The sequence below is a fragment of the Dasypus novemcinctus genome, chromosome 5, assembly GCF_030445035.2.
Source record: "Dasypus novemcinctus isolate mDasNov1 chromosome 5, mDasNov1.1.hap2, whole genome shotgun sequence".
Lineage (NCBI taxonomy): Eukaryota > Metazoa > Chordata > Mammalia > Cingulata > Dasypodidae > Dasypus > Dasypus novemcinctus.
In genome coordinates, this window is record NC_080677.1 from 41,010,987 (window position 1) to 41,032,019 (window position 21,033).

The 21,033-nt window shown below is 35.2% G+C and overlaps 1 protein-coding gene across 8 annotated transcripts in view; it reads right to left on the reverse strand.

Moving 5' to 3' along the window:
- HDAC9 (histone deacetylase 9) overlaps positions 1-21,033 on the reverse strand; it is a 996,672-nt gene that overhangs the window by 507,838 nt on the left and 467,801 nt on the right. For 3 of the 8 annotated variants that reach the window (XR_011648800.1, XM_071215127.1, XM_071215128.1), the window contains exon 3: positions 12,456-12,518. Coding sequence is in view for 6 of the 8 variants with exons in the window: in XM_071215127.1 (XP_071071228.1) it covers positions 12,456-12,518 (63 nt within the window). In the remaining 2 variants the exon portion in view is untranslated. Of the gene's footprint in view, positions 1-12,455; positions 12,654-12,756; positions 13,404-21,033 lie in introns of those variants that run through there. The other 5 variants (XR_011648799.1, XM_071215129.1, XM_071215131.1 and 2 more) reach the window with 4 other exon arrangements.

Consider the following 21,033-nt stretch of genomic DNA (forward strand, 5'->3'; position numbering starts at 1 on the left):
TTTATTTTCCTTAGTACTTACTACTGTCTAAAGGTGCCTTATCCATTCATCACTCATTTGAGCAATCTGTAAACCAGGCATCTCCCTGTCTTGTTTCATGCCCTTATCTCTCATCCCCCTGGCACCTAGAACAATACCTGGCTCTCGGCTGACTCTCAAATATTTGGAGTGAAAAAATGAATGAATGAATAAATGGCTATTTCACTTCAGTTCCCAAGGTTTCAAACAACTCCATCACCTTCAAAAACTTTCAACCTGCTAATAATTTAAAGAGTGGTCTAGAGATGCAACTTCTAATGCTATTCCTACAGTTAATTCTTCTTCCACCCTTTGGATTTATTTATACCTTGGCTTTCTTTAGGATGCATTTTAATTATTGTGCTTTGTTTTTTTTTTGTGACATTTTGCAAATTCCTAATATCCAGTGGATTCCTGGTGTCCAACACAATCATGAAATCATATTATCTTTAAAAAGATAGTATGTTTTTTCAATTAGTAACAATGAAACCATTCAGTGAATAATGATAAAATTATTAATATTCTTAGGGAGCTACAAAAGTTATTCATTCTAAGGCATTTGACCAGTATGTAACATGACATGTTGTGACATACTATTTTAACCTTTTTCATTATCTAGTAACAAGTTAATAATCAAAAAATATAAAATGAAAATTGTTTACTATATATTAAATTTCAATAATTCTAACTTGAATGAGCATCAATTACTAAGGTCTGAATTAAGCAAACAATGTAAATAAGCCGAGAGACCATTTCACAAATATTAATATAAAACTGCATATCTTATTGTACATGAAACTTTCTGGGTTCATGATAAATTTTTCATACCAGAATGGCAAGCTTATATCTCTACATTTTTCATATGCTGAGAATTTCTTTTTCATCTGTTTTAATCAACCACTTTCATCCATAATCACAATATCTTTTTCTATATATATTGTGGCCATAAAGCTGAAAATATAAATATTGTTATTTGACATGTATTAAATAGCATTTATGGTATTGCAAGCCATTTACTGTATACATTCATCTAATTTTCCACACCATATGGTAAACTTGTATATTCTTTGTGCTTATAACATAGTATTAAATCATTTTCACATACTTTAAGTGCAATTTCGGGGAGTTTTTAAAATTTTATATATATAGGTACATCACATAGGAAGAATGAAATAGAATTTAGACTTCTTAGTTAAAAATACACCTTTTATACTAAATATTTTTGGAATATTTGTTATTTTTGCAAAGTGAGAAAAGGAAACAATGTGTGGTATGTGCGTGTTTGTATCTGTGAAGCATTTTCACTGGAAGCGTCAACAAGCCAAAGGAGCCCTATTCATGAGCCATATTGAGCCACATTAGCACCAGAAAGCTCAGCATTGTCTCTTTCTAAAAATAATCCCTGTGTGTCCCTTGTTGTCATCATCAACCAAAGTACTATGTGACAGAAAGCATCAAAGCTCCCTCTTTGCCCTTTCACAAATATATATTGTTAGCTAAAGTTCTCCCCTTCCTCTCAAGGTGGCAGAGATAAAAAGAATTCTGTAATCACCCTAAGCACACATTTAAACATTTATTGCCCCTTAGAGCAGACAGTTATCATATTGTTTTGGCAGCAGGAAGGAATCTGTGGTTTCACTTGAATGTTGTTCTTCTTTATTTAAACTACTAGAAATAACCCAAAAATGACAGAATGCTCTTTCTATAAATAATCATTCCAGTGTAGAGTTATATTAGGAGGTAACTCAGATGGCATGATAACGCCTAACAAGCTAATCTTAGACCTGCAATGCCATAAGATAGAAATACCGAGGCTAAGAATAACTGACCCAAAGGAGTCAGCCTGCTAAAGAGAACCACAAACATGTGGGCATCTTCAGATTTTAATGCTTTAATAATCTTCTAAAAGCTTCTTTCCCTAGGAAGGAATGAATTATGTTGGACATCAATATGATAATCAATAATGCTTTTACAAAGTACTGATTGAGACAGCTAGCTCAAGATTCTTACAGCAAAAAAGATTATAAAAAGTAGTTGATGGAAACAAAAAAGTTGCTTCTTGCATGAATGGATTAGTATCTAATTGGTGAATTTTATGCATGAGCCCCTAGAGAACATACAATATTCATCCAGTAAAACAAAGATTAACTTAAAATAAAATGTAGTATCAGGATAGTGCTTACAAACACTGCCATCCAATTTTTACCCAAATTGTCCAAATTGGACCATTATATATTCAAAACAAGCAGAATCTACATTTTGTTAGCTAGGTCACTCTACTGGCTCAAAATTTCATGTTTCACATTGAAATCAGAATTTGGGAGATACCAACTTTACTGACTCCCATTTCTAGGTAAAGACCACAGTTGGCATTTTAGCATGTTATCAAACAATTCAAACATTTTGGTCAAAAGAAAACGAAACCCAAAGTGCTAAGATGTGAAATACATATATAATGCCTCCTGATAAAATACATTAGTAATAATGTACTACTTTGGGGTGCTGCAAACCTTAGCCTGGTGATCTGGAAGGCATAATGTGAGCACTGGCAAATGCATGCCAAATGCATTGGCAACACTGGATTTGACCAGAATGCCTGCTCCTCGTTACAGACCACTGCTAATTAATCTGTGTATAATCAATCTCATAGAACTTTGAGGCTGCCTTAAACTTGTCTTAGCCCTTGATAGTGTATAACTTCCTCTAATTTAATAATCAAACAGGGGTTAAATGAAGTAAAAATCTCCCCACAATTTTTTCAATATAGTGGCCTATTTAAACCTCCCAGGACTATTAAGCTTGCCTAGATTTTTGTTTTTGACTCCACGTTTTTAGCATCAAAAAGATATGAAAACATCATCCTGTGAAAAATATTTTTCTTGTTGAGAGAAAGGATAGGTCGTGGTACATAACATGGAGTTCAGAACTTGACCCTGCCATTTCCTGTTCATGGTAAACTTCAGTAAGTTACTTATCTCCCTGAATCTGTTTTCTCATCTGTAAAATATGAACACTGCTGCAACTACTGCATACCTCATTAAACTGTAGTGAGGATTAAATCATGTTACAGAGAAATTTCTTAAAATATTAGATTATTTTATCAATAATAATAAGCATGACAAAGACAAAAAGTAATGGAAAAATATGAGTACAATCATAGACGTAAACTTAAAAAAACGCAATTCAATCAGAGTGGGGCATGACAGGAAAAGCATGAAAAGGATAACTGACGGTGAAAAGTTATCTTCAAATCTAAAATGACTAACTCCTAATGTAAAATTATGGATTCAAAATACACCCATGAACTTTATTTATAAACTGATTTAGAAAGCATGATCAAGAATAAAGTTAAAAAGAGTGTTCACTCAGCAAGAGCTATTCTAGTTCATCCTATAGGGGGTTCCCTCCAAACTTTCTGGGTAAACATATTTTTGTTAAAGCAAGAACTCCCAAGGTACAATGTGATTTAATGGAAATTCAGCAAAATTTTCTTGTTTTTTTTTTTTTTTAGTTTTTTATTTAAAATTTTAAATTTTGAAAAAATTTCATAAGATTCTTACATTTATGCCAGTTTGGAAATGTCATGCCTTCAACACCCACCAAAATTTATCTCAAACAATTGAAAATGACATTCACATGGCTACCATTGGGTCAATTTTGAATATAAGTTACAAATTTAAAAGTTTCTAATACAAGTTGTAGACCACGAGGGGAAGAAACAGGGAAATAAAGTTCTGGGTATTTCCAAACTTATTGGCATGCAAAGAGTTTAATCATAAGTAAATGACTAGTTATACTCTGTGGTTTGATAAATTTCACTCTTCCTTAAAAGTGGTTTTTGTTGGATTTAATTACTGGGTATTTAAAAAACACCATGCATAAAAGACCCATCATTTATTTTACTAGGAAAAAGGTAACATGATAAATACGGGTGGAAATGATACTCTTATAAAACGTAAGAATTTTTGTTTTGTATTCATGAATGACAGCAGGTTAGAGAAACCCAAAATATAATTCTCTCTGACAACACTTAAATGTGTAGGTCATGTAGTATAAAACTCTTGTTTAAATTAATTTTGTTTTTGTAACTGTCTTAGTGGATGAAGAGTAGAACTAATAGACACAAGGTATTTTCTCCTTTCTCTGCGCTCCTTATTGCCAACCTCCTGGAATTAGAAAAGGGGAAAGCTGCCAGTAGCGAGGGCATCATGCATCCCAAGCTAACCACTGGCACTTCAACTTCCTTTCAAGAATGGGATAGGCCATGGCACTGCCACACTGATTTGAAGCACAAGCCAAAATCTCTTTGAATTTCATCCAGTAAAAGCTTGTTTTTTGTTTTTGTCATTTTCATAGTTTACTTCAGTTAGAGGTTTTCAAAGTATTTCAATTTAGAAAGCAATGTTAAAATGTAATTATCATCCCATATTGCTAAAAATGTTCATTACTCTTAAAATACAAGAACTATGGACAAATACTAGCAAAGAAATTGCATCCTGAATATTTTAAAGATAAATCCTTCTTTCACATATTGAAAATAATTTGTACATTATTAAGTAAACTTCTCAACATTTTCTGGACCACTCAAAGACAACATGAAAGGAATACATTCTTCAAATTTATAATAAATGCTTGTAATGTACCACAGTCCACAAGGCTGATAATCCTCTTTTCCAAAAAAAATTGTTTTCAACCTAGAGAGATTCAGTTTTCTATCTCAGTCTCCTTATTGGGGCTCCTTCTAACTAGTAAAAATGTTTATCAGTGCTTTAATAGATGTGTTATGTTCAGAAAAATTAAGTAACACCCACAATTCAATTGAAAGGGAAATTAAAAAGAGACCATTTTCTTTACTAAATTGTTTATATTTTAGGATATTAAAAACTAAAGAAAGTTTCAAAGAAGAAATCATCAATATACATTTGTAGGAAACAGTACTGGTTCCACAGTGCCTACCTAACATCCATTCCTCTCCCCTTTCTTCTTCCCAAGGGAAACTAGACTGAGTTCAGGTATCCACCTTCTCTGGCTTGGCTGTGATGCCAAGGAACTATCATAGTGGTTCCACTTTCCTTCTCAGTGAAGGGTTAAAGCATAGTCAGTGATGCTATTTTGACTAATGGGTTGTGAAAGACCATTTGCTGGATAAGTCTAAGTAATAGTGCCCTCTTTAAAAAAGAGACCCAAAGAATCAAACTCTCCCTCCTTTGTCTCTAGAATTTGTCATGCATAAATCAATGTGATATCTGAACTGCTGTAGTCAACCTGTGACTACTGGAGGAACTGGCCTTGTGATGACACCAACACTAAGGCCATCTGAGGGGGGAGACATGAGGAACCCAACTGCTGCTGACATCACTGAGCACCTGGTGCTGCGACCCATCCTGCTCTTTTACTAAATGATACATTTCTTTGTTGTTTGTCACTCTGAGAAAATTTTCTGTTAACTTCCAGCCGAAAACAAATTAATAGACCTACTACTTGAAATTAACCACTGTTAGTATTCTGGCACTCTAGTTTTGTGGTTGGAAATATAAGAAACATTTTTTAGAAAGTATGTGCATATTATAAAAATGCATACAATGCAAAAAAGTACAAAGGTGAAAGCCAAAAGCACCTCTCCCTCCAAAAAAATCTTTCCTGATATCTTTCTGTTTATGAATTCTTCTGGGAGACAGATGGATAGGCAAAGATACCTTTATTAAAATGAGATATCACTGCTGTTACTTTTATTTTAAAACATTATTTTTAAATTTAACTGAATTTTAAAGAATATAAACTGTAATTGAAGGGACTAAAAACAAATTAAGTGCTTCCTCTATATAGTAGATACTATTTTTGTTAAAAGACCTCTTTAAAAATAAAGAAATTATTTTTAAAAATAAGTGCTTAGAGTCTTTTTTTTTTTAACTATGTGTTTCTATTTTAAGCAGTAGGGAGTCCTCCCTACTGAAATAGAGGATATTAGCACTTTCACACATCCTTCCATCTCACCTCTTTGCAATGCCTCATATTGGTTAATTTTTAAAATATTTTTACATTGCCCTACTTTATAATATTCACTTTCTCTCCTATAAACTTAATCTTATAGTTATTTAAATGGATTCAGTGCTTACCCCTTCTACTACTTCTGACACTAGATTTTTTTTTTTCTTTAAATTTATTGCTTCATTGAGTTTCATTGTCAAGGCAGCTTTTTCAAGGACTCAAAGAGGCTGCTCTTGAGGACCTCTTTCATGTTCGACAATTTCCATCTTGTCCACCTATTTTCTCTATATTTTAATAACATTTTTGTAGAGTATAACATTGGGTTGCATCTCCTTTAAAACTTTAGAGATATTTCTTCATTATCATCTGGCAATGAGTATTAGAAACTACAAAGCTCTCTTAAGTCCCTCTTGTGTCCCCATTGTTTCCTACCATCGATTTTCTGTTTTACCTGCCTGAATGGCTGAGGAATTATCATTTGAAATTCAATATCCTAATTAGGATATAACTCTGTACTAAGCCTTTGTATCAATTTACCGAAAGCACATGGTGTTCTTTCCATCCCCAGATCTTGGTGTGTTGTTGTTGTTGTTGTTGTTCTTCAGTGAATTATCTTTCTTCATTTTTGCAAAATTATCTTCTGTTTCATTGTTTTGGATTATCAGCTTTAGGGACACAAGTAATCTTTTTGTTACACTGTTTTTTGTCTTTCATATCTATTGCCTTCTCTCTAATTTAACTCATTTTTTTCATTCATGCTGACTGTCTCAAGCCATTACTCTTTGTCATTAAAGATTTTCATTACTATCTACTTTGTTCCCTGCTATTTCTAATGAATATTTTAATTGTATTAATAATCATGTTTTTTCATTCTCAAATTTGGGTGTCCTTAGATCTACAATCTCCTTTTTAGATCTACTGTTTTTTCATCACAACGCTGATGTCTTATTTTTTGGAATTCATGTTCTTACAAAGATGCTTTATTTGTGGGAAGTTATAGATAATTCCCTGATGACTTGATGTTTTCCTCTTGGTGGAAGTTCTGTCTTTGCATGAACGGTTCTCTCTTTACTTCAAATATTTATCTATTAATTTTCTGTAGTGTGTCTGCAAAACTCCCAAGCCCTTTTGTTTCATTTTACTCAGGCCCAGCAGCTGTTCTCTTTCATCTGCAATAGTGTGTGTGACTTTTGGCCCTTTTCCTGCTGTATCTAATACCCCACTACATCTGACTCCCTGAATTTCAGGGCTCAATATGTTTTACTCTATCCTGTAGATACACTCCTGTATACTGAGGAAAAGAGGGGAATGCAGGGAAATCAATGACCCAAATGGTATCTACATGTGAATAAGACAAGAAGGTTCTTCTTCCTCAATATACTTGATAGTCACCTACTGGAAGTTTGCCATAATAAATATACAAATTTACCTGTATGAATTGTGCCTCCTAGATTTGAACACTAGTTAGGCTGCACAAGTTTACACAGCAACACTGGGGAGGACAAGGGAGTAAATCCACCGCTGAGGATATTAATAGACAGCACTAATTATTTTAAATGGTCATTGTCCGTTTTCTTCAGATTTCATTAAAGGTCCTGTACCTTAGCTAGGGAAGAGTTTCCCATTACAAATGGATCATTTTCCCAATGTAGAATGTTCCTGTGAAGCCTTCACTTCTCCAGCGAGGCAGTCCTGTTTGCTCCCTCTCCCCATTTCACTGGTTCCTCTTACAGAATCCTTTCTACTATTCCTCAGTCACAAGAGAAAATAAAAATAAAAGGTGAAGATACCTGCTCAGTTTGCTTCTCTCCTGATTTGGGAATGTCAGTGAGAATTCTCAGGTAGCTGTCAACTTGCAAAATTCAAGGCAGGCCCAATTGGCCAGCCCTGTTAAGTCTCTGTTACAACTGAAGCGCTCTGCCTCCATTTTTTCCCTTCACTGTTAATTTCTGGGGTATGCTGCATCAACTTATATAAATTTTTTTTTAAAAGATTTATTTATTTATTTCTCTCCCCTTCTCTCCCCCTCCCCTCGCCACCCCAGTTGTCTGTTCTCCGTGTCTATTTGCTGCATGTTCTTTGTCCACTTCTATTATTGTCAGCGGCACCTGGAATCTGTGTTTCTTTTTGTTGTGTCATCTTGTGTGTCAGCTCTCTGTGTGTGTGGCACCATTCCTGGGCAGGCTGCACTTTCTTTTGCGCTGGGCGGCTCTCCTTACAGGGTGCACTCCTTGCGTCTGGGGCTCCCCTACGCGGAGGACACCCCTGCGTGGCACGGCACTCCTTGGGCGCATCAGCACTGCGCGTGGGCCAGCTCCACGCGGGTCAAGGAGGCCCGGGATTTGAACCGCGGACCTCCCATATGGTAGACTGACGCCCTAACCACTGGGTCAAGTCCACTTCTCAAGTTATATAAATTTCTTTGCTCACTTATTGCTGAATATTGGGCGGGGGTGATGTGTGTTTTTGCTGGCTCAATCTATTTTTGGCTTACTATATTACCAATCAGTGCTGAGAAATCACGTCGTACATTTTCATATCTCTCAACTGAAAAATCAAAATCACCATTTAGAACATTTTTGAAATTTGGAATTTTGGTTTATTTCAGTTGTCTGAGGGATTTTATTACATTTTCTTACTTAATGGACATAATTATTGTGCTATGTGTCTCATCTATAGAAATATAAGGTACTCATTCTAGTCCCTATTCTCAATGGGCCTATTTATTATTAGATTTTTGATTGCCACCTATCAAATATTTCAGTTGATAACTGCCTTGTGAGTGAAGATAACTTGAGTTAAAGAATGGCAAAACAGTAATTATGGGGAATACCAGAAGTGATTCTTGACATGACATGTACATTTTCATAATTAGATTCTGCTTTTCAAGTAGACATAAATGACTACTGAATCTAAAATGTTCCCTTTCTCTTGACACCACATATTAATGGGAAAAAAAAAAGGTTTAGAAATGCTGAAGACACATTTTACATGAAAGAAATTCAGGATTTAGATGTAAATATTTTCCTTTACATACTATAGTAAGAATATATGGTGGAAGTAAAGTTTTCCTTATTGTAAATATATTTTATATTAATGCTGTACAAAGTCTGGGAAATTTCTTCATAAAAACCTCTCCAGTATTGTCTGGACAATTCTGTTGTCCAATGTGTTAAGCAACATGCCTGGTAACAGGAGCTTTGGTTTTCTTCCTACTCTGCCAGTTACTGCTGAGTGACTTAGGTGAATGCTTCTACATGCTTCAGTTTCCCACACAGTTATCACTTACACTGGCCCACACAAGGGTCACAAAAGTGGATTTTGATTTGGCAAAATGTGTCACTTATACCAAATTCCAAGAATCCATATTATAGAAGTTTTTTAAAAAGATACCAGCAGACTACATTGTAGAACCTACATCTACCTAAGATTTCTGGTCTGGTTGAGCCGATATTAGAAAAAGAATGGAACCATACAAAACACTTTATATTAATGCATAGTGTCCAATAGAACTAGAACAACAAATGGGAACACTAAAGCAAGGGCTAATAAAAAACTAAACAAGAACAAAAAACAAAGATTTTTTCACAGTCTCAAGAAACCTGTCACTGAGGTTTCAATGTTCGATCATGTATTTTACAATTTCTTTCCCTTTAATTATTATGTAATGAGACCATTTACAGAAAACACAAACACACACCCCAGCTACCCAGCATTATAGCCACAATTTGTGCAAGGAAAGGATATGAGGCGCCTTTAATTAAGTCAAGTCTAACCAAAATGAAGAAAACAAAAGAAATAGCTGATTTATATGACAACTAAAGAAAAATGATTATTCAAAAAAGTCATCTCCTCTTGAGAAATACAATCTAACTCAATCCGAATTTATTTGTTCAGCAAGATAGAGCATGGCTTGAAGAGCCAGGATCCCAGGTCCAGCCACTAAAAGCAATAGTAACAACAGTGGGCATATATTCTGAAGACATGTTGATACATTAAACAGACTGCTAAGAGGTCATCAGGAAAGTTCATTATTCTTCATTTCACAGATGAGTAAAATGATTACAAAACTGGCTATCAGCAGACCTCACGTGGGAACACAGGGCTTTTGACTCCCGATGGTGCTCATCCCACTACTCTGCCCTGCACCATAGACCTATGGTTCAGATCCATAGTTTCCACCCACTTCTACGCCTATCAATCAAATCCATAGCACTGGTCCAAAAGGGAGCTGAACAAGCTCTGTAGCTAAACCAAGACAAAAACATATCAAACTTAGCAATTAGCCCAAAGGACAAACCCTACTGAAGCGGTTCACCAGGATCACCTTTACATTCCCCAGCCCTGCAGCAATGGTTCTCAAAATTTGCAGCAGGTTAAAAAAATTCCAGTTTCCAGGCCACTAAATTAGAAATTCTGGTGGTGGAACCCAGGTATCAGTGTTCTGTAAAACACTCCTAGTGACTCCAAATTTGAAAACCATTGCCTCACAGAAGATACACAATCAAGACTTGGTAAATGAAATTGAAGGACATATTAAATTAAACAAAACCAAATATTTCATGACAATATAGGTAGGATGCAATTGTTTTTCCATTTCAAATTTTAAAAATAAGTAGTACTTGCAGTTTCCTCATTTATAACAGACAGGTTTGGGAGGTGATGTCAACGTACATGACTTTTCATTTAGTAGCCAGTGCTTAAATGTTGTCTCCTTTAGAAATGAAAATAGTGTGGATTGTTCTCAATAACTTCCCCACCTTGAAAATACTGTTGCATTTTATAAAAATCATTAACTGTCTCAGGAAATTACAATCTCCTCTGAAACAAGAGTAAGCTTGCATGTAATTATCAAAGACATTGAGGAAGAGTGAAGCTTGCAAACACCTGTTGCAAGCCCTGGTGTCCGCCTGCAGTTGCTGCTTGGAAGACACAGCTAAGTTTGAAGCACATGAAAGAATTAAACTTGGAGCAAAGAGACATAGACTAAAAGAATAAAGTGTAGTAGTGAAGAGATGAATGAAATAGTTATTTGTAAAGAGTTTGTCCATAGTTTTAAAATGAAATGCTAAGTTAAATAACCAGTTCCATCAGAAACGTACCTGCTGGTCCTTCCTCTTGACAGCTTTATAGACACAAAAACCTAAGTATACTGAAATTCTGGCAAGTTTGCTTTTGTTAAGCAGACACTACTAACCAAGAAAATTCCTGTCACTTAAGTGTAAAAACCTCAAATTGTACAAACTTGATAGCCTATTCAGATGCCAAGAAAAGATTAGGCTAACAGAAGGATCTTTAAAATCATTACTGACAGGGGTTCAAAGAAATCTTGCTTCAAAGACAGATCAACAAATGAGAAAGAGTATCAGCACCAAAACAGGTATAATGCCAACCTGTGGAATATTTCTCTCACACCTATCTAGACCAATAAATGCTGTTTTTATGTTGAATTCTTATCAGGGAGGTATAGGTGGTAACCTATAATTACCATTAAGCCTACATGGGAATTTAGAAGACCTGAGGGAGAACTTTAAGCCAATTTACATTAAAACAACGAAAAGAGGAAAGAAACAAAAAGTCCCCAAATCTTTATGAATTAACTATAGGAAATAACATTATGAGAAGTAATAATTACAAGTAAGTGCTACTGCCTTGAGAGTATGCTTGTTTAACAAATATAAATTGATAAAGCTGACCAGCTCTATCCCGTCAGCGCATGTATTTTAGACATGTACATAGTAAAACCAGAAATTAGAATCCGTTACTGTTATTCTATAAAACATTGCACCTGTTTTTAACACATTTATATGTGTGTTATGCCTTCGCATCTGCCTGACAATGCTAGACTCCAAATATTTTTTAAGAAAATTAAAATAAGCATCTGCTAATAATAATTTTATTTCATAAATAGTTTCATTTGGGGCTGCTGGAAAAAAGCTACATTATAGAAAGAATAAAACTACCTTCACAACTCTGCAGCAAACACATTTCTGAAGGTAGGTCTATAAATAGATGTGCTTTTGTATGCACAAGGTAAATATAAAATCATCAGGCTGGCCGAGGCTGCAATTTAACCTGAAGCCCGAATATAAGCTTACCTGCTTTTTAAAGTCTCATTAGAATAAGCTTACAATATGCACAGATGTCCTTTTTCTAGTTGCATACTAAGGCAAAAAACCTAACTACATTTTACTTATCTCAGTCTCATCTTTCATCAGAAGCAATAGTTTGCAATTTCATTCAGAAGCAGCCCTCTCTAAACAGACTGAATAAGCACAGAAACAGTAATGGAAGGAAGCTAAGTTAAACCTTACAGACGCACCAAGAAAATAGCAACATCAACAAGGAAGCAGCAGCAATTCCTTAAGAGAGGTGCTTTTCTTAGCTGCTTTTCAGAAGCCTGTCCATTTCAAACATAAAAACGTCTTGGTTATGGAAGAGGATCTTACCTGAGCTGATCATACTGTGCATTCTTTGCTGAGCCAAGAGCTGCTCTCGTCCAGCCACCCCATCTGAAGAAAAACACGAGTCACTCTCGTAAATTGTCTGCAGCATATTCCAATCACTCTTACTTCAGCTACATGAAAGATTCATCACTGCTCAGTTCAAGGGCCCCAGGAGCTACTCTTGCTGGTCCTCCCTCCTCCCTGAGGAGAAGCAACAGAGGATCAACTTCGACAACGATTTCCTTTCTGTTCAGATGGACACACACTTTTAAAAAGACGTGGACACTTTTACTACATTACAAACCTGTGTGCACAGCAGAAGGGACACAGTGGATGCTACAGCTCTCTGGAGTTTAGGTTGTTCCGGAAACTAAAAGCAGGTGGGAAATAGGAATGTGCTTCGGGGTTGTTTCTTTGTCAGCATACGTAGAAAAATATTAAATCTACCCACGAGAAAAAGAAACCAATTAAACCTGGCTTATAGTTCTTCAGGCTGCTAGGGTTTTGTTGCAAGAACCCTCAGTCCTACAAGTGGCTCCCGCCTGGTGCCCTCCTCCTATCTGTTTGTGTGTCTCTCTTCCTCCTTTCTGGGTCTCTCAACTCAAGTTGGCTAAAGCTAGTGATAATCCATTTGCATATGAATCAACAACAGCCTGGCCCACAGGCACAGAAATAGAACAATGGTCGGCCTGAGCCAAAAATAGGTCAAGCATGGCCGAGTGATTGGAGGCTGCATTAATGCATTTAAAAATACCCCAGCAAACCCAGCTGTCCAGCCTCTATCTTTCAAACCATAATTCTCTATTGCAGGGCCTTAAAAGCAATTAACTCTTTCCTCCCTCCAAGCTTGCAGTAGACACTGTGCTTCCTTACTGGCGAATAGCTTCCAAAGAAAGGAAGGGGCGAAAAAAATTAAGAATCATAATTCTAAGAGGGCAAATGCACATACATTTAATTTTATTTTATTTTTGTAGTATGTGTTTTTGGAAGAGAGAGAGTGAGAGAAGTGCAGAGCTCTCTATTGGTTCTAAAATAATACTGGAAGCTTTTGCTCATAATGTGGTTTCTGCCTCACCCACGCACAGCAATCCTGGTGTTCTATTTTTGTTGCCTGTTTCTCTGGCTACACTGCAGTTGGCTGTAGCACTAGAAGCTTTTCTGCCTTCTAGTTTCAGGACTGACAAGCGATTTAGTAGAGGTAGTTTCGGGAAAACAAGCACATCCCAGAATAAAATGTTTATGAAGGACTGGCTACTTTTTACTATTTATTTAAAGCAGTTGTCCACTTTACAAATCCTAATGTGATCTTAGTATCATTTATCAATATTATTGCATCCAACTCTTACTATATCTAAATCAAAAAATAAAAATAAATGAAACATGGCCTAGACTGGACCACTTCTCTTCAGTTTCAGCTTCTCGGGCTAACGTCAGTTTACGGGCAAAAGGAAAAGTAATATTGGTGCTTCACAACGTATGAAAACAGAATGAATGAATATAAAAACACCTGTGGATCATCAAATACAGTTAGTCCCTAACTATGAATGTTCTGCCTTCATCTCTACATTCATCTCTACACTGGTTGTCTGGAATATAGAATTCACTTTTCTATACAAGCAGCATTTGGATAGATTCCCAGACATTCCATATTGTGGCATTCACCTATAAAGTAAATGAACAAATAGCATATAGTACTAAAAGTCCTATAGTCTCTGGTGTACATTTATAACCTCATTTCTGTATGATAAATTCTTCATTCCAAATTAGGAAGACAGCATCTAACCACTCCCTAGGGCAACTAAAATGTGATAATCCTCTAGTCATGGAAACATCTCTCCCTTTGCTAAACCAGATCAGCAAAGAAAATGTAATTCCTAAGGCATCAGTAGCAACAGGGCAGGAAAGAGAAGAAGTAGATGGTTTCAAGGTCCCTGGCACAATCAGGTGGTGGAGGATCTTGGTCAACTCAAAGTGTGGGGCAGGAGAAAGGAAATGAGGAGGCAGAGTCAACACTCCCTAGCATAACCAGCTGGAGGAGAGATCCTGGTCAACCCCAGAGTGCGAGCAAGCAGAAGAGAAGAAGGGAGAGGGGTCTGGGGTGGACAGAAAGTAACATGTTAAGCGATGAGTTAGATAACCCACTGCTGAAGAAGATGGCCCTGAATTCCCTTTTTCATATATTAACTCCTATTGAATACCCTGCTTGTGAAATTATATGTGGAGAAATAAGTTACAAGACGGATAAAAGGTAGTTATTCTAAACTACATTTGACTTAAGGAAAACAAAAAAAATCTTAATTTCCTCTCAGTGGAACAAACCACTGGGTTCCATCTGATATTACAAGTAACTTTCAACCAATTAAGAAATTTGCATGCAAAATTCAAGGGACTGAAATACTGTGGGAGATGATGCATTTGTGCAGTAACCAACCATCACATTTTAGACCTAGGAGGAAACCTGGAGATTGTCTAAAACTGTGTTCAAACTATATCACTCGGGATGCCCGGGTACTTGTGAGTTATCTCACTGTTTACTCCAGAAGAGGTTCACCCACGAGCCATGGCAGCACCACATTTATGTGTTTACATTTGGGGACATGGGTAAGGTTTCTTTTGAACAACTTCTTATATTGAGGAAAAAAAATTATTAAAATCCACTCATCTAATCCAAACAGGTTCCCTGTGTTACAAACAAGGAAACTAAAGAGACTTTCCTAGGGTTCCAAAGGTTACAGAAGCAGTCACAAATGAAGTTAGGACCAATGAAACGTGCTTTAAGTAACATGGGTAGTCTCTAAATAAAGTAGGTCTAGAACTCATGTTTTTTAAGTTCTACCATCTACTCCCTCACTAAAATGATGCAAACGAGTATATGGGATAGTCAGAATAAAATTTAATATGATCTATGATCCAAAATGGAAGAATTGTTGAGAGGGGAAAGTTCATGTTGTGTATGTTTCCTCAATTAAAAATAAACAGGAACAATTAAAGAGACAATGACAATTAAATGTAATACAGGACCCTGGACAGGATCTAATGGTGGAGGAGAATAGGCCTAAAGGACAGTATTGGGACATATAAAACCTGGAATATAGACTATGAGAAAAGAGATAAAGCAAAATGGAGTTACTATGGCTAGGGGATTTTAAATGGAGTGGGTAGGACATTCAAATTATTCTTATATAGATCTCAGCCAGATATCATAAATTGCCAGGGTATCAAACACCAAAAACAACGTTCCCGAGGACATCTGGATGCCATGAAACAGCTGCAAGATAAAGAAATCAGTATATTATCTATCTTGAAGGACCTTTGGAAAGCCACAAATGTCCACTAATCATAATTCATTACAAACACATTGTGTAAACTTCTTTTTCTTTAAAAACCCTTGCTTGGCAGGTCCAATGGGATACAGTTTGGGTTACTACCAAGAATTCCAATTCCAAGACCCCAAATAAATACTTTTGTTACCTTGCAGCTCAGTTTGTTATTTCTTGGTTTACAACTGTAAGCTTTGTATCAATGTTAAATTTCTTGCTCTTGATAACTGTACCTACAGTGGTTACATAAGTAAATATTCTTGTTCTTAGGAAATGTACATGGAAGTATAAAAGGAGCTTGGTGTTGGATGGATGAATGGATGGATAGATAGATGTGAAAGAAGGAAGGAAGGGAGGGAGGGAGAGAGGGAGGGCAAAAAAATGACAAAATGTTAAAATTTGGTGGGTCTGGATAGTTTCTGGGTGAGGGTATGTTGGACTTTTTTATAGGGATTATGTATTATTTTTGCAACTGTCCTGTAAATTTGAAATGATTTCAAAATAAAAGGCTTAAAAATGAAAAAACTGGAACTACTGTCTGTTTCAGAGTGTTTTTGACAGAATATACAAAAATAGTGATAAACATATAAAAGGACTAACAACATCAGAATATCAACCTATGCCTACTATCTTTTGCTTCTTTAAGTTTAAAGTACAGCCCCAAGCATCAATTTACGAAAATGTTTTCCAAGCTTAGAAAAAAAAAATCCAGAAGAGTAAATTAGTAATTATTGTATTCCACAGAAGTTCTAGGAAATATTGTATATTCTTCATTTTGACCAAGTTATTTAACTTGAGGTTTATTTAAATTTCATCTCTACATTCATTCAGCATGTTTTCCATTAGCAATCTAGTTTTACACTTAACTCTTCATAATGAAAAATTAGAGTAAAATAGATCCTACCTGTCTCTGGGAGGAAAAATGAGTATCAAAACAGCCACCAAGTATACTGATTACCACAGTTTTATTTTCCAAAACCTTAAATATTAACAATGTTCAATTAATTCTTCTCACATCATCAAAATAATGTGTGGAAAGAACAAGTGGGCTTTTATAAAACCAATTTTACCCATTTAAAAAATAAAAATGAGATCATATTTTCTATTGTAAAAACCATAGCAAGCTAAAACAATTATCAGGCAAGGATAGGCAGTGCTTCAAATCTCAAGTTATTGAATTTTAATTAAATTTAACAAATATTTTTGAAATAGATCTAAATATTGTACTTTATATTCACATAAGTCAATGAAAACTGAAAAAATAATAAAGCCGAAGAAAAGCAATGACAAAACCAGGTTCTAAATGGAATAGAAAATGGAGTAAGGACAAAATCCTAAGGGAAAGTGTTATTTAGAAGTTATTCTGCTATCACCACCACCCATTACCAAAACATTTCCATCATTCCAAATAGGAACCTAGTTTAGGGATAGCACAACATTGTGAACACAGTTAAAAGCACTAAAATATATATATGTGAATGTGATTAAAAGGGGAAATGTTAGATCGTGCGGTAAGAGAATAAAATTTTTTTAAAAAATCCTTGGAACAACACTACACAGTGAATCCTAAGTTAAACCATAATAGTATAATACAATTATAAAAATTTGCTTTCATTAGTTTCAGCAAAAGTTCCACACGAATGCAAGGTTTTAAAAATAGGGTGGTATATGGGAATATTGTATTTTATGCACGATTATTCTATAAACCCACAAACTCTCTAATAAAGAAAAAAAAATGTTGATGTATGTAATAGATAATACAAAAAGTGTATGAAAATATATATGGCCCTCAATATTTCCAAAGATAACTTCAGACCCTTAGTACTATCAGGTTCACAAGTACTTCTTCCCAAATAGTCTTAGTTGATGACCAAAAACTCCAATGGAGGAAGAAAGGAAGCTAGAATAAGAAATCTGGTTTATTCTACCACAATAATAAGTCATCTGTACTTCTGTAGTCAAGCAGTGACTTTACATGCAGTACCAAATCCTTTGTTACTGGAATCTAGGACAAATAACATGTAAAACTTGCTTCCCCAAAGACTGAATTGTGCTTTACAAGAATGCTACAAGTTACTGGCATTCTCTGTTGGCTCTTTCTCCCAAACCCACAATTCTCAATGTATAGTTATAGCAATAAAATGAAACACATTGGCCTGCAATTGTCCACGTCATTAGACATGGTTTCCTTGGTCCCAAGGACAGAATGGAGAGAGAAGGGTAAAAGTACTTTGTTATTATTTTTTCTGTTAAGTAGCTTATTTAAGTTTCTATCTTTAGAAGAGCAGGGCCAATTATTGAAACTGGATACTCATTTACAAGTGACTCCTCCCCATTGAAACAACCTAACTGTTTAATAAATGATCTTCAGATGAGGAAATGTTGCCTGGACCAATCGGCAGGAAAAAGTTTGAGAAAACACACCTGCAATGAAATTCCAGGGATACTGGTTTACGTGAAGGAAAACCAAACTAAAATAAAACAAACTTCTGGAATTATTGGCCTTGCTTTAATTGAAAATTATTGCTTACATAAATCTTCCCTTCAAATGGGTTGTGTTGGTATATGACTTATTCGATTTTCAGGGGATTACAGAACATCAGGAACACCTGCGGAATTTGTTAGAAATGCAAATTATCGGCCCCACCCCATAACTACTGAATCTGAATCTCTAGGGAGGAACTGTGTCTTAACAAGCCTTCCAATAGATTCTGATGCGCAATACACTTTGAGAACCACTGGATTAGATCATCCTTTTCAGAGCAGTAATTAGATGGCTAAAAATATAAATGGATAAAGTATCATTTTGGGTGCCAGTATTATTGTTTCAAATTAGCCAGTATTATTAGAGAACATTTTTTAAAATGAGAATAAATTTTAAAATGGAAATAACAGACTAAAGAACAAGGACGTTAATATTCAATTTAGGAAAAGACTGATGAGGATTGTCCTGAAAGGGATCTTCTAGCTCACAAACAGGACCAGCATTGTGCACTGAAGGAGAAAGGTATTCATGCACTGCTTTCCCCTGCTGAGCCACTTTGTTTTTGGTTATATTCTTCTGATTCCTGCCAGTTGTACATCAGACGTTTTAGGCTGAGCTCAGGGCAACCAGCACAGCAGCAGAAAGCAATATGGTCACACACAATTGTGTAATTAAAGGGACATGGTCTTTTGATAGAATCAAGGAATGTTTGCTTTTTCTATGTAAGTCAGTCATATATATATCGAAACTTCTATTTCTCAACCACAGTCAAAGCCCTAAAGATGCGAATGTATACAAATGACATGGCCCTTTTGAGAATTTTTAGTTTTGGGAGAGATACTGTCAAAAATATAGGCAATTCTAATATAGTCTAATAAATCTATATTTATTTCATTCTTCCTTGGTTTTAATTTACAACCATGAATTCAAAATTGTAAGCCTTGTATAGCTGCTATGAGGATTACAGGGAATTATACTGTACCTGGCAAACAGGCACTCAATAAAGGGTGACTATCACTACTATTATTACTATAACTACTACTACTAATAATAATATCCTTCTCTGGGTCTTTAATTCATGCTTATTAAAATGCTTGAAAACGGTAACTCAACTATTTTTCCAAGGAACTGTGTAAATTCTCAAGAATGTTTTAACATTGAGCTTCTTACCCATAGTTATAGAAGTTTCATTCAAAAACTTGAAAGGACAAGAGTCTATTTTGCTTCTGGTTGCATCACCAGAGCTTCGAATAATGTCTGGCACATAGCATGCTGCTCAATAAATATTTGTGCAATGAACAAATGATCCCTTCTCCAAAAGATCCTGTTAAGTGACTACTAATCTGCAACAAGACACTAATACAAGATTCAACAGCTAATAGTTCATTATTATTCATTTTATCATAGTTTATTATAAGCAAAATCTCAATCATTACTTTTATTGCAATAACAAATCACAATTTTTTAAAAAGCTGAGTGCATGTCTGAAAAGAGATTCTTTGTTGGAATGAATTGCACTCTCAATTTTTTGCATTCTCCTTGCTTTGTTGATATCTTACAACATAGAATAAGCAGTAAGAAAGGTCAGAATCAGACTGAGGCAGAAATGACCCTACATGGATTCCTTAATATGATTGCAATCATCTAGTACAATTTGAATGAACAAAGTACTAAACTAGCTTTCTTGTGTTGGTGTCTTAAATACAGTGGCACTGAGAAGTAAATACAAAATCTTCAAATGTTCCACTTTGCGGTAATGGAACTAGTAACACTGCATGAACAGCAGAGCTTCTAGAAAAGGCTGGCTATCACTTTCATTGGCTAGTGTTCACATGTTATATTTGCAATTGGTGAATCCCATTTCCATCTCAGGACTCTGAAAGGAATAAATTACAGCTTCAGACTCTGTATTTTCTCCTTTAATGGTCACTTGAGAAACTTATAACAATATTATTTACATTTGGTATATACAGTATTTCTATGACTCTCAAATTAATATTTCAAATAATAATCTAGGAAAGCTAACACCGTTTTGCAGTATATGCAGTTTTTGCATATGTACAGCATATGCTTGAATGCTTGTGTGCTGCAACCAGAAATCCTTGCTTTTTCCTTAAATAACACATAATGTTACACACTGATAATGAAATATCATTTTCTCTTTTTCACAGCATCTACTTTAGAATATAAATAAACCTGACCAAATTATTCTATGTTTACTAAACTATGTATGTACAAGGTGTTTATGAGACCAGAATCACATAAAAGAAATGTTTCAGGACAACACATTATTTTTGGTTATAGGGTTATGAAAATAAAAATTCTGGAACTTGGTATGAATCAAATATTGAATTTTATATTAAATAGGTCTTCTTATGTAGTTTCTCCTTTAATATTTATTAGCTTGGAAATAAATGGGGTTCTGATCACAGAAAAGTAAGAGTCATTCATGCATGGCATCTAGATAAATAATGCATTCGAGACTTGATAGGAATTATTTTCCACATGCTGATAAAAGTATAGTAGACATTGAAAAATCAACTCAGAGAGCTTGTCATTTCTTGCTACCAAGAGCAAGTTGATACCACCATACCAAACCATGACCTATCACTAAGTTAAATCAAGAGAATGTTAGAATGCTTGCTTTTAAAATAACAACATTTTTAATGTGGCAAAATTCTGACTTTATAATGATACCTAGTTGGGTGCCAACTACCAAGAGTAATAAATAGCAACCAGTGAAAGCATGTGTTACTTATTTTTTGTCTCATTTTAA